The sequence below is a fragment of the Chrysemys picta genome, chromosome 15, assembly GCF_011386835.1.
Source record: "Chrysemys picta bellii isolate R12L10 chromosome 15, ASM1138683v2, whole genome shotgun sequence".
Classification (NCBI taxonomy): domain Eukaryota; kingdom Metazoa; phylum Chordata; order Testudines; family Emydidae; genus Chrysemys; species Chrysemys picta.
The window spans coordinates 15,636,118-15,648,718 of NC_088805.1; the positions used below are offsets into that span (position 1 = coordinate 15,636,118).

Here is a 12,601-nt window from a genome sequence, read left to right on the forward strand (position 1 = left end):
TGGAGGTGCGGACCCCTTGGAAACCTGAGGCATAGTCCGTGGGCCCCTGGGGACCACAGGTTGAAAACCACTGCCCGAGTTCAGCCAGCCCCCCCCAACCACACAGCAGATGTCAGGGGAGCCCAGGAAGGAACAGGCATGACGGGGACCACGGCCGAGCAGTGCAAAGAGGAGCAGAAACGGGGTCCCAGCCGCGGAGCTGTGCCCACGGAATTCTCCAGTGGTGGCTGCAGCGGGTGGGAGCCGAGCCGAGCTGGGTGAGGGGTGCAGGCTCTGACCTGGGGTAGGAGGGGGTGCAGACATGTGGGCTCTGGGAGGGAGTTAGCAACTCAGCACTTATATAAGAGAAAGGAGCTGCAGTGATTTCATATAGACATAGAAACTGATAGAAGACACTTTTACATATTCAGAATGTGAGATGCGGCGTTTGAGGGAGGGAGTGCCTGTACAGTATTTCACCGCATTCAGTCTCCCGGCTGGAGCAGTAACGTAGCCCCGCAACACTTGTATAGGATAGAGAGGAGCTGCGGTGTCTAAGCTTTGACAGTCTAAGAACTGGGCTGCCTGTGCTTTTAAGACCCCCAGCCCCAGGAACCTGCCCTCTGCTCCGGGGCTGACATGCAGCGTCCTGTGAGCAGAACGAAACCAGCCTCTGCACCCCCAACCCCCAGATCTGCGAGCACATCCCCCGGGGCCACTGTTCCCCCCTCTCCCCCTCCCTAAACGGGGGTTTTGTCCCCACACAGGGTCTGGCAGCGTCTCCCCCCCCCCCCCCGCTTAACCCCGGCTCCCACCCCCCATCCCCGATTTTCCGCCTTCAGCCCCTTTTCTCCTGCTACCTACATAGCTTGATCCCCCCCCCGTCCAGTACATTTCTGCCCCCTGCTCAGACCCTGACAGCCCCCGCGCTCCGATTCCCTCCCCCCTCCCCTTCTAAACCCCTCCAGCCAGCGGGCAGCAAGCGGTAAGTAGAAGTGAGGGCAGAGGCAACAGCGAAGGTTACTGGGCACGCGCAGTGCGGGTGAGCATGCGCAGTGCCCCCGGAGTCGGGCAGTGGGAGCGGGAGCTGGTTGTGCGGACCGCCGGCGGCACTAGATGGGGCTGGCGGGCCCGCAGGGCAGAGGCTCCCCGTGACGGCCGCAGCCAGGCGGCCCGGCCCAGTCTGCGCCCGACTCTATGGTGGCCGCCACAGCTGAGCGCGGCCCCGGCCCGGAGCTGCCAAGCCCACGTGCTGCGCTCGATCCCCGGGGCAGCCTGGCTCGCTTCCCGGCCGCCCTCCCCGGGCCGCTCCGTGAGCCATGGGCTCGGCGCAGGAGGCCCAGGCCTGCCTCGCCTTCTACCGGGGGCTCGGGCGGAGGGAGCCGCTGCACGATCTCTGCCGGGCCGTGCTCGCCTTCCTGGAGAAGCTGGAGCAGTTCGCAGGGTGAGTGCTGGGCGCCCCCTTCGGACCCCGGCTGCAGGCGGCCAGCTCCTGGGGGGACCCGTGGGGCAGTTAACCCCCTCCTGCCACGGGGGGCCATTGGAGAGCATCTCCCCCGCATGGTGCTGGCGCTCCCGGGAGGTGGCCGGGGGCAGAAGCCGGGACGGGGCCTGCGCCCCTTGCCGGCGGTCCCGCCCTGGTCCCTGCCCCCCTCCGCTCTGCACCCGGGCGCCCTGCCCGCTCCCTTCTGTGCCCCCCAGCGCTTGGGCTTCTGCCCAGGTTGCACAGCGAAGGTGGGGCCGGGAGCTGTCCTGTCGCCGGGCAATGACCTGTGACAGTTGGGCCCCCGGTGACTGGTTCATGGCAGCTTAAAGAGACACCCAATTGAAAACCAAACTCATGTGATAAGAAACTGGGGTGTTACCTGCTTTACTAACACAGCGTGGGTGAGTCTGTCTTGTCATTCAGCTTGTTGTCCCCTTTGACGCGCTGTCCCCACCCCGTGCAGTGCTGGCAGTGGGGACCAGGAAGGGTCAGTGGAATCGGTCTCACTTTGGATTATAGTCGCTCTGGCTGTCAGGTTTCATTGCTCCCGTGTTTGGGCTGCACACTGAGCGGGCGTCTATTTCCTTGAGAAAAAGGGATTTCAGTGGATTGTTTTCATGGTGGGAAAGTTTCTACCAGGTTTAATTTCAAGGCCAAATGTAACTTCCCTTTAAGGATCAAAAGTGTTCGTTCTGTAACCATTCTTCAGGGTTAATTGTTTGTATTACTGTAGTGTCTGGGTAGTGGAGGCATGCCCCTGGACTCCCTTTTGCTAGGCACTGAAACACAGAACAGAAAAACAGTCTCTGCCTCAAGGAGCTGCCAGTTCAACACGTCTCCTTGTTTTTAGTAGCTGGGTAAATGTGGGTTAAATACTAGTGTTCCTGAAAGTGAGGGCTGGCTAGAGCTGAGCAGCGCAGGTGGTTGTTGTGCAAGGCTGAGTACAAAGTTCACTTCTCTTCTGACCTACAGCACAGTCAGGCTATTCCAGTTTTGGACTCTCTGCCACTGCGTTTCAAGCCTGAGCCTCCGCACCCCCTGCATTTCTAGTCCTCGACCCTTCTCACCACCACACCTCTGTACTGACTTGCTGGGCCCTAGCCTCTCGTTTTGACCCGCAGCCCCCTTGTCTCCTCACTGCACAGACTTCCTGTCCGTGTGTGTGGGATGTGAACAGTCAGTCGTTAGTTTGAAACCAAATTCGTTGCACGTATTGTTTTAATCAGACTTATACCCAGGCCAGGTCTTCAGAGGTGTAAAAACTAGCTGCACTAACCTGCTGTGTGACAGCTGAGACAGAGAGCTGGAAATGACAGTAATGCAAGGACTGAAAGCAAGTCAAGGAATATTCAGTGTGCAGGCTAAAAGGGACACGTGGATGTCTTGGCTAAACTAGTTCTGTAGGGAGAGAGGGTAATTCTTTCAATCAGTTTTACTCCTCTTTCACTTTCCCTCTCTCTCACCTCCAATGAAGCATTGTTATCCCCGCTTCTGACTGGCGAGTGTAGAGCCAGCAGTACCCAGCTAAAGTCCTGCATTTGGGCCATAGACACCGCCTTACGCAAAGCGAAACGATGCTAGTTTTCAGCCTGCAACTGCTCACTTCCACTGTGGCACGTCATTCTGTTTCAGATATTGACCTGTTGCAAACGTAGACTCCCAGCGGGTCTGCAGATTCCTGCCGAAATCAGTCTTGCTGTAGGGTGCTGCCCGTCTGTGGATCCAAACCTAGGATAAGGGGGTACTTTATGAGGGGAGTCACTCTCCTCTTCCCGATGAGGTTCCTTGCTGTGTTTCTGCTGGAGATGCGGCTTGGTTTATATATTTGTATCTTTGGTTATATGGGGAGTTTGGTTGATATTTTGCTTTACAAGGCTGGTGCGATAAAGCAGAATGAAATTTAACTAATTCTCTTATATTCAGTGACACTGGGCCCTGACTCTTTTCCAGTGCTGTATTTACGTTACACAGGGCCAGTCTGATCTTATTCTACCTCCCTTCTTCTGCTTCTTATCTAGAGATTTTGCAGAATTATTTTATTTTTACCAACCTTGGCCCCAGCCTTTATATATGTGTTAGTATCTTTTAAAGCAAATGGGGGAACACCAGATGGCTTTGGTGAGGAAACAAGTGAAGAACCTATAAATCTCTAGTCACTTATGAAAATCTAGACCGATAGGTTTAAATGAATAAATATAATTTAAACATGCGCGCTATACATACTATCGGGATGGGTGCTAAGCAAAAGCCAGGCAGTTTTCCCTGTCCCGCTCCGTGACTACTGACCGTAGCTGCAGTCTAAACTCTTTCCCTCGCTCAGTTGGAGGCGTTTGGAACAAGTCAGCGTTAACATGACAATCCCGTGTTTAATTTTTCCAGGGGTTCTGTGAAGAGGTGTAAAGATAAAAATCTGGAGGAGGCTCTTCTGCTCTTTCAGGAGCTGAGCAAGGGGTTATGGGAGCTAGACGATGCCGACGTGCTTCCCTTAGTGCGCTGCGTGCTTGCTTTCCAAATGGAGACGACCAGCAGTTCCAGCTCCTTCCATAAGCTCGAGCAGGTAAATCGTGTTATATAGCGGCCGCTCCATTCATCTGGGTGGGTCAGGCTGCAATGCTATGCCACGGTTCGCTCTACAACAGTCACTTCCATTGTTTGCAGGGGTGTCTGCAAAATAATAAACCCTCAGTGCCTCTCCAGCACCTGTTATCCATGACTCCGAAGGGGTGGCCACACTGCAGTTAGACACCCTGGGGCTAGCCCATGCAGCTGACTCGGGCTGGGCTGCCGGGCTGTTTAACTGCAGTGTAGAAGTTGGGGTTTAGGCTGCAGCCTGAGCTCTGGGACCCTCCTTCCTTGCAGGATCCCAGAGCCTGGGCTCCAGCCCAAACGTGTACACCGCAATTAAACAGCCCGGGAGCCTGAGTCAGCTAGCATGGGCTAGCCATGGATTTTTAATTGGAGTATAGACGTATCTGTAAAGTCAGGGATGCTCACAAGAGCGTGAGGTAGACGGGTTATGATCCCCATTTTACAGCTGAGGAAACTGAACTATAGCAATGTTAAGTGACTTACCCAAGGTCCCACAGCAAGTCAGAGCTAGGAATAGACGCCTGGGCTCCTGCCACTCAGAACCGAGACTGAGACCTGCCTGGACCATTCACTTACGGGGTGATCTTGTGCCTTAGTCTACACAAAGAACCTTACTGCAAACTAGATGTTGAATCTTAACTGAGTTTCCCTGGGAGTAAAGGTTTCACCTTGTGCCTGCCTTCTAGGAAAACCAAGAATAAAAACTGAGGCTTGGCCCTTTGCTTAGCCACCTACACTTGACTTTTGTACCAGGGCTCTAGCAACATAGACCACATTGGCTCCTGGACACCTCTCTCCCCATTCACAACTGCACTGGCCACCCCACCTTCCCATTCACGACTGTGCAGACTACCCCGCCTTCCATTTGCAAGGAAAGAGCATTCGGTGGCAACTCCTACAGCCGTTGCTATGTGGAAAGTGAATAGTAGGGAAAGTGTTTCATTTGTTTTTAACTTAGTATAATGTCATTTAATCACAGGTGATTGAGCTCAGTGCCTTAATTACCGGGTGAAATTCTCTGGCCTGTGTTACATAAGAGCTCAGACTAGATAACCATCATGCCTGTCTGGCCTTCAAAAATCTGTGAATTTAGCAGCTAGACATAAGGAGGAGAGCCAGCAAGTGGAGAATCACCGTTCTGTCCGGTCTCTTTCATTATGGAGACAAGGTGGGAGAGGTACACCTCTACCCTGATATAACGCGACCCGATATAACATGAATTCAGATATAACGCGGTAAAGCAGCACTCCGGGGGTGTGGGGGGGTGCGCACTCCGGCAGATCAAAGCAAGTTCAATATAACGCGGTGTGGCAGAGCTCTGACCTTGTCCCTGCGGGTCCTGCACTTCTAGGCAGTATATGCTAGCCTCAGTGGCTCTCTGTGACCCTCCACGTAGCCCTTCTCTCTCTAGGGCCAGGGTTACAGTCTACTGAGCCCTTTTCATCATAAGCCAGCAAGGAGGTTGGTGAGAGAACTCCCACAGTCTCTGTTGTCCCTAGGGCTTGTTTTAGAACAGTTTAGCCTCCTGTCCTGACAGGGGCCTGACTTCCCCTCCCAGGAGGTGTTCCTGTAGTGGTGGGTTGGGGGGAACCCGGGCCTGCCCTCTACTCCAGGTTCCGGCCCAGGGACCCTAATGGTAGCAGCTGCTAGCAGCCATCCTTTCACTGCCAGAGTTGCTACATTTCCCTGGGCCACTTCCCCACAGCTCTCCTGCTTCTCCCTTCTTCATCCTTACCTTAGGGCTCCCTTATCAATAACTTGAGAGTGTCTTCATTAACCAGTCCTTCAGCCGCACTTGCTCTCCTCTGCCTGACTGGAGTGAGCCCTTTTTATAGTATCAGCGGGGCCTTAATTAGAGTCAGGTGGTCACATTAGCTTAATGGCCTCACCTGACTCTTTGCAGGTTAATTGGAGTCAGATGTTCTCATTAGCCTGGAGCAGCCCCTGCTCTGGTCAGTCAGGAAACAGAAAACTGTTAATCCAGTGGCCAGTATATCTGCCTTCTGCTATTCTGCTATACCCAACTGGCCTGGGTCTATCACAGCGGTTTCACCTATAACTCAGTAAGATTTTTTAAAAGGTACCTGGTTCGCATTAACGTTGTCCTCTTTGAAGGACTTCGGTGTGCGCGCTGCAATGTGCCTATCCGTAGTCCAATCTGCAAGGCCGTGTAGACAAACCCAGAGAGGGGCCTGAACTAAAATCCCAGAGCCCAGTGCTCCTGCGCTCTGGGGAAGTTTAGAGCTCTAGCCAAATGTTGTAACTTGTGCCCTTGACTGAAAATAAACACTAAAGCGGATTTTAGCGATTTAATAGAAAAACCTGCTGACCTTAGACTGTTAGCGTTAACTTTCCATATCTGGCACAGTGCTTGACCACATGAACGCGTTTATTAAATGGATTCTTTTTCTGAAATTCCTACCTTTTTGTTGTTGTGCATTTTTAGACTTTCACAGCTAGTTTTAATCACACGTCATTTACTCAAGAGGCCGTACTTGTCTCTTTGGGAAAGGTCTGTTGTGTCTAAATCCTAATTCTGGGTTCAATAGCATATTATCTACCTAACTGAGAGCACACAGAGTATGTCTACACTGCAGCTGGGAGCCAGCCAGGTAGACAGACTTGCACTAGCTAGCTCACTAAAAATATCAAGGTGGAGGCTGTGGCTCTGTTGGAGACTCGGGCTAGCCACCTGGTCTCAGGTCCAGGGCGTTAGGTGGCCCAGCCCGCTGCCAGAGCCACAATGTCCACACCGCTATTTTTAGCAAGCTCGCTCCAGCTGAGCTAGCACGAGTCCATCCAGCTAGGCTGGGAGGCTCTCTGCCAGCTGCAGTGTAGACAGACCCATATTGGTCTGGGTATTTGTGCACAATCCTGGAACACCTGGACCATTCGAGGTTTCCTTTTCCCCCAGATTGTTACGAAGTTGTCGGAAGGTAAAGAATCCCTGGTTGCTGAGGAAGTGAATAAGTTAATGAGCAGCCTGACCGAGTCCAAACAGGTGAGAGGAACTCAGTTCTCTTTAGAGCAGCACAGAAGACAAAGGGAGGCCCTGATCCCGCGTCAGGAGCCATCAGCTTGGACCCCTAGGCCTGTGCAGAGTCCTGTTGACGTCAGCGGGTCTGAGCTAGCAGATAGCATTGCAGGATTGGGGCCTTAGTGCAAAGGGCAGCAGTGGATCCGGGGATGGCGATATGGCAGGAAAGGCCCAGTTCAGGCGGACTAGGACCCCTGTATTTACTCCCATAGTATTTTAAAGCTCCTGTACAATGAGACAGTGTTAGCACATTCCACGGTACCTGGCCTGGAGGTTCTTTTTGTTCCCTGTCCTAGGATTGCGGGTTCACCAGAACTTTGTGTGTAAATAAAAACAGCCTTCGGTACAGTCAGCCTCCTGCTCTTCTGGCTGGCGGTGTTTCAGCCCAGTGCTGGGTTGGTGGTCCCCTAGGTAGTGAACTATAACATGGCAAGTCTTTGTGATCTGGACCACGCCAAAGAGAACTTGGCAGGAAGAAGAGGCAGATTCTAAAGGAGGAAGCTATTTACAAACAACCCCCTGTTCATCATCAGTGCAGGGGAGAAAGCAGAGAGTCTGTGACAGTTCAGGGAGTTGACTGAAGTGTATTAGTTCCCTTAGGGGTGAGTATGTCAGCTCTGCTCCCGCAGAACACCCAGCTCCACTGGCCCCGGGCCACAGAGACAAACGGAGCGTCTCAGCCCTGCCCCGCTGATCTGTCTGGCCCACTGGCTGTGCTGCCCTGGGTAGGGGAAACTGTGTGCTGTGGTTTGGGGGGAAGGCTTGATTCTAAGCTCAGCTGGCAGACGCTTTGCTCGGGTTCCAATTACCCCTCAGTCCTCTCCTAGCACACACTGCGTCCCTCTAGCTGCAATTCTGCAGCAGCTGTGCCCTCCATGAGTGTTAAACGTGCCTGCGTTTCCTTCTCCCTGCAGGTGCTGTCTCCGGGAGACCTCCAGACAGGTCAGTCTCAAAGACTCCCCTTGCCCCCTTTGAAAGCCGTGACACTAACCCACAGAACCACATGAATCCAAATGTCCATAATGGAGGCCTCGGTGGTTAATAAGAGATTGAGCTGAGACCATCCTGACGCTCATCATGAGCTGAGCTACCGATTCATGGGGCCCACCTCAGACGAGTCCCTGAATCTCTTTGTCCGCTACTCAGTCTGACTGGGGAACGAGACGAGCAGAAGTGTCACTGATGTCCTGGCCCTTCTCCCACGCCAAAAGCCAGGTGCTGTCTGTGGACTGAGCTTTTCTGGGCAAATCCCAGCATGGTCAGGAGCAGGATCTGGGCGTGAAGACACGCACTCTGTGCAGCCTTCTGCAAGTCGTGTCACTTCAGTGCCTCAGTTTCCCCACACATACAGTAGGGAGCCTTATACTCGCCTCTCTCCCCAGGGTGGGGTGAATGAATTAGCGAACACGCAGTTGATGATGAAAAGTGGTATGAGCACTAGGAATCACCAGCTCCAGATCTCCATCCAAGAATGGAGAGATTAGACCCTTCGTTTGCTTTGTCCTTTCCCAGTCTCTTTTCATGAGTTAACAACACCGGCCGGGGAAGAGTCATCTCTGAATCTCCGCTCATGAGAGTTAGCAGGGATATTCACCCCTGCAGGGAGGGATTCAACTCAAACGTACGGCCTCAAAGCCTGGGACCCAAACCAACTGGCAGGGGGTTCCCCAGCCCTGCATAAGAGCAGGGCCCACCTTTGGAGCGTGGGCGTCTGGATCAGTTTGTTTGATCATAACTCGCTGCAGCGTGCACGTAGATGCTGCTGGCCACCTCTTGAGGTGTTTAACCCAGCATCTCGGGCTGCAGTGCCTGGCATCTGATGCACTGTGTGCCCCTCTCCCCCCATCCACAGTTTGCATGTTCATAGAGGAAAGCCGCCTAGGCCGACACCACTGGAGACTCAGCCTAGCCCCGCTGCTGCTGCTGCGTGTAGCTGCCACGTTGAATTGGGTGCTGCAGGACCCAACGGCCAGGAGCGGGGAGTGGAGCTACATCACGGTCAAGGTAAGATCCACATCGCTTGGGGGTTATAGTCTCCTCTGGATGCCTGTAACATGCTGAAACTCCCACGAGCACTAGGGGAAGAGAAGGGGTTAAAAAACCCAAACATTGATTGGAATTTGGTGTCCTCCCCCGTAAGACGGCAGGACTTAGGGGTTGGAAGAAAAAGTTCCCCCTATGTTGGGGGTGGGTGGGGGGGGGCAGGCGCATTGTCGAACTGTTAAGAAAAAGATCTAGCAGGTGACAGAGGGTTGCGCTTTATCCTTTTTCTTCCTCAGACCTGCCTGCAGCTTTTCCAGGCGATGTCAAAGGAAGTGTCGCCTCTGGTGTGGAGCGAAGCCGAGAACAGTGAAATCGTGCAGAGCATTTTGGGATCTCTGCTGCAAGTCGTCATGGAGCAGGTGATTATAGTCCAGGCAGCTACCCAGCCATGGCCCAGATGAGACAGCAGCCAAGCTACTGCAGAGAGTTTGAGCCCACGTGAAGCCAGGCCAGCCTGGATCTGAGGGGAGAAGTTGTCCCCGGTTAGAGAAATAAGGATAATGCTTTACCTGTTCAAAGCACTTTCCAACGTTATCTAATTTCACCACTCAGCACTCCTGCCAGGGAGGCAAGTTTTATTATCCCCACTTTACAGTTTCCTCGGGGAAACTGAGGCAGAAAACATAAGGCCAACATTTTCAAATATAGGCACCTACACAAAAGTTGCCTGCTACGGAGAGGTGCTGAGTATTCACAGCTCCCATGAGGTTATGGAGGGGGAACAATAACTGCACTAAAGTGAAGCCATGATAGGATGCAGTGATAGTGCCATGCTAGGTGACAGCTGCTGGTAATGGGTGTCTCCACCTTTGCCAGCTGGAGACGTACCCATGCGTACATCTGTACATGTGTAATACACGTGTTTCAGTATGTCCATGTACACTGCCGCGTAAGTGACTGCAGTGGGGCAGGGGGAGTTGTGATGAGAGGGATCCAGTCCACCCTATGTGCTGCAAAAGTGCAGCATACCCCCAGTGGCTTTGTAAGTGCCTTTTCTTTGCAGGGAGAGGGGAGGGCAGTAAGTGATGTTTAAATGGCTTTGTAAAGACAAGCTTTTTAAAGGGTGAGTTTCCTCAGACAGCTAACAAGGACGCCCGCCTGCTGGCCGGCACTGCCGTGAGCATGTTGGTGAACACTGCTGCTGAGCCAGAGAGAGGGGCCAGAGCCGTGCTGACTCTTTTCCAGCTAGTCGACCAAGGTGCGTGCTTGATCTTCAGTAACGATCCTTGTTAGCACTAGATCTCAAGGTGCTTTCCAAAGGTGGGGAAGTGACCTGCCCAAGGTGACAGAGTCAGTGGCTGAACGAGGAACAGATCACAATTCCCTAGAGGCCGTTCTGCCTTCCCAGGTGAAGGAAGGGGAGGAAGTCTCCAGCAAAGCCTAGATATGGGGCTCTCGGACCATGGGGCAAGGCGGCACAGTAGGTTACGTGCACTGACCTTTTATTTCTGCAGATTGAGCCCCTCCCACTCTGGAGCAGGCAGTGTACGCTGCATTTGGCGGGTTCAGCATGATTGGGAGAGTCTGCTCAGGGAAGGCCCTGTGTTGTATGGGCCATATTTCTGTGCTGTCTGCTCACGCTGTGCCTGGCTCTGACCTGTGCTACAATTAATACTAATGGGTGTGAAGGACTAAAGTTAACCTGAGAAACAAAAGGCTGATTTGCGGTTTGAAAGTCAGTGTCTGGATAAGTCTCTGCTCTGTCCTAACTTGGTGATTGTCCCTAGGGCCAGGAGAGCTGAGATTTGGAGAACTCAAGGTGGAGACGTCTGTCCTGAGTTCAGACGGCTTAGCGAGACTGGTGCTCACTAGGGGTTTATTAACTTGCTGCAAGAAGGAGATCCTGAGCTGCCGGCTGGACAGCTTCCCACCCCAGGTAGGAGAGCTCTAAGTTAGAACGAGATTCTGTTGGGGAATGCAGAGGACAAGCAAACTGGGCTTTGGGCAAAGGGTTTAGAAAAACCTTTCACCTGTTGCTGGGTGTTGGCTCAGCAAGTACTTGGGGTGGCTTTAGATACTGGGGGGGAGGGGGAGGTGCACGCTAATTCATTGCTGAGCAAGCCAGTTCCATTTACTTGGATCTAGCTGCACCTGCCTGCACCAGCAGCAAGTTTAAGCCCTGACAGTTGGCAAAGGCCTTACACTCCCGCCAGGCATTGTGTTTAAATGTAGTTGTTGCCAGGGGGCCTTTGTTTCCCTGATCAGTATGGATAGATTTGTTTCCCCAGGAGAATCTTGGAAGTCAAACTGTGCTGTGAGTAACCCCTTCAGTAGCGGATATAGGCATGAACACACCACGGGGGAATCAAGAGAAGAAGAATGCTAGAAGTCTGTTAGCAGCACCATGACTGTTGCTATTGCTGGTTCACCTGCTGTGGCCAGGGCCTTAGCTGGGTGGAGGGGGAACGTTCTATGTAATTAATCAATCCGCTGCTGCCATATCAGCTGTAAGAAGGCAAAGTTCAGTGGCTCAAGAGCCAAAGAGTAAAACTGCACGTGAACAGATCGGTGTTTCTTGGTGTCATGGCAAAGAGCTTTGCAGGAGGAGTCCAAGAGAGAACTGAACCTGCCCAGCTAGGGGGCATGTGGGGAAACCTCCGTGGATTTCAGCGGAGCCCGCCCTGGCTAAAGGCTGTCTCACTCAGCGTATTTACATAGCGCCCATTGCTGTAGCAGCTCGGCCTGGCTCTGGTGATGGAAGCTTCCTCACTTGAGACCCCTGCAGCTCCCCAGCTGCCATGGGGGAGCAGGGGGACCCCCGCAGCTCTCCACCATCCCACAGCTGCCCAGCCCCTTCCCATTTTATCATGGATAGTTTTAGTAAAAGTCACGGACAGGTCACAGGCTTCCTTGAATTTTTCGTTATTACCCGTGACATGTCCGTGACTTTTACTAAAACTATCCATGACAAAAATCTTAGCCTTAATTATGACCTAGCAGGTCCTCTTTGAAGTTCTGGTGTCTAGAAATCTCTTCTGTCAATCAGCAAGAAAAGCCCAACACCACAAATACAGTGGTAGCTCAGCTGACAGCTATTGCTTAACACTGGTGTATGCCCTGCAGGCTTGTCTCTTGCTGGACGTGCTGTTTCCAGCTGTCTGGGCTGTGAGCGAAGGGCAGAAGGATTATCATTACTACCGTTTCCAAGGTAATAAAGATCTGCCCCCCACCCCCACCCCGAATATACACCAAGAGGGTTTTAAAGGTTTGCCACCCACTGCAGCAGGAACCTCCAAACCCCCATAGCTTTTAGACATACCGTATGGGAAGGGGAATTTCTAAGAGTGACTCAGCTGCTTGAGGAGATCTAGGGCACCTTGGGGTGGGGAGGGGAACCACCAGCAGTGATCTTTCCCTCAATTCTGAAATTAAAGCCCAGTCAAATCCAGCCTGCGCCCCTTAGTACCATCGTGCTGTAACGCACACGCTTGCCTTAATCTTGCTTTGAGCCCCTGCTGCGTAAGGTA

General features: G+C 52.9%; 1 protein-coding gene and 1 long non-coding RNA gene across 6 annotated transcripts in view; one reads left to right on the plus strand and one right to left on the minus strand.

The window, feature by feature from the left end:
- Positions 1-1,158: 1,158 nt before the first annotated feature.
- The window catches only part of LOC101952977 (tRNA (32-2'-O)-methyltransferase regulator THADA-like), a 39,344-nt gene continuing 27,901 nt past the window's right edge, over positions 1,159-12,601 (plus strand). The window contains exons 1-9 of one of the 5 annotated variants that reach the window (XM_042841566.2): positions 1,159-1,423; positions 3,845-4,022; positions 6,969-7,055; positions 8,006-8,033; positions 8,944-9,095; positions 9,371-9,493; positions 10,212-10,332; positions 10,862-11,010; positions 12,198-12,282. In XM_042841566.2, coding sequence (XP_042697500.2) covers positions 1,299-1,423; positions 3,845-4,022; positions 6,969-7,055; positions 8,006-8,033; positions 8,944-9,095; positions 9,371-9,493; positions 10,212-10,332; positions 10,862-11,010; positions 12,198-12,282 — 1,048 coding nt within the window. In that variant the 5' untranslated portion in view covers positions 1,159-1,298. Of the gene's footprint in view, positions 1,424-3,844; positions 4,023-6,968; positions 7,056-8,005; positions 8,034-8,897; positions 9,096-9,370; positions 9,494-10,211; positions 10,333-10,861; positions 11,011-12,197; positions 12,283-12,601 lie in introns of those variants that run through there. The other 4 variants (XM_065568370.1, XM_042841567.2, XM_065568368.1 and 1 more) reach the window with 4 other exon arrangements.
- LOC135975818 (uncharacterized) lies at positions 1,916-3,884 on the minus strand. Its single transcript, XR_010592863.1, has 3 exons — positions 3,752-3,884; positions 3,106-3,193; positions 1,916-2,049 (listed from the first exon to the last, which is right to left on the minus strand). It is a non-coding gene; the product is annotated as an uncharacterized LOC135975818 (long non-coding RNA).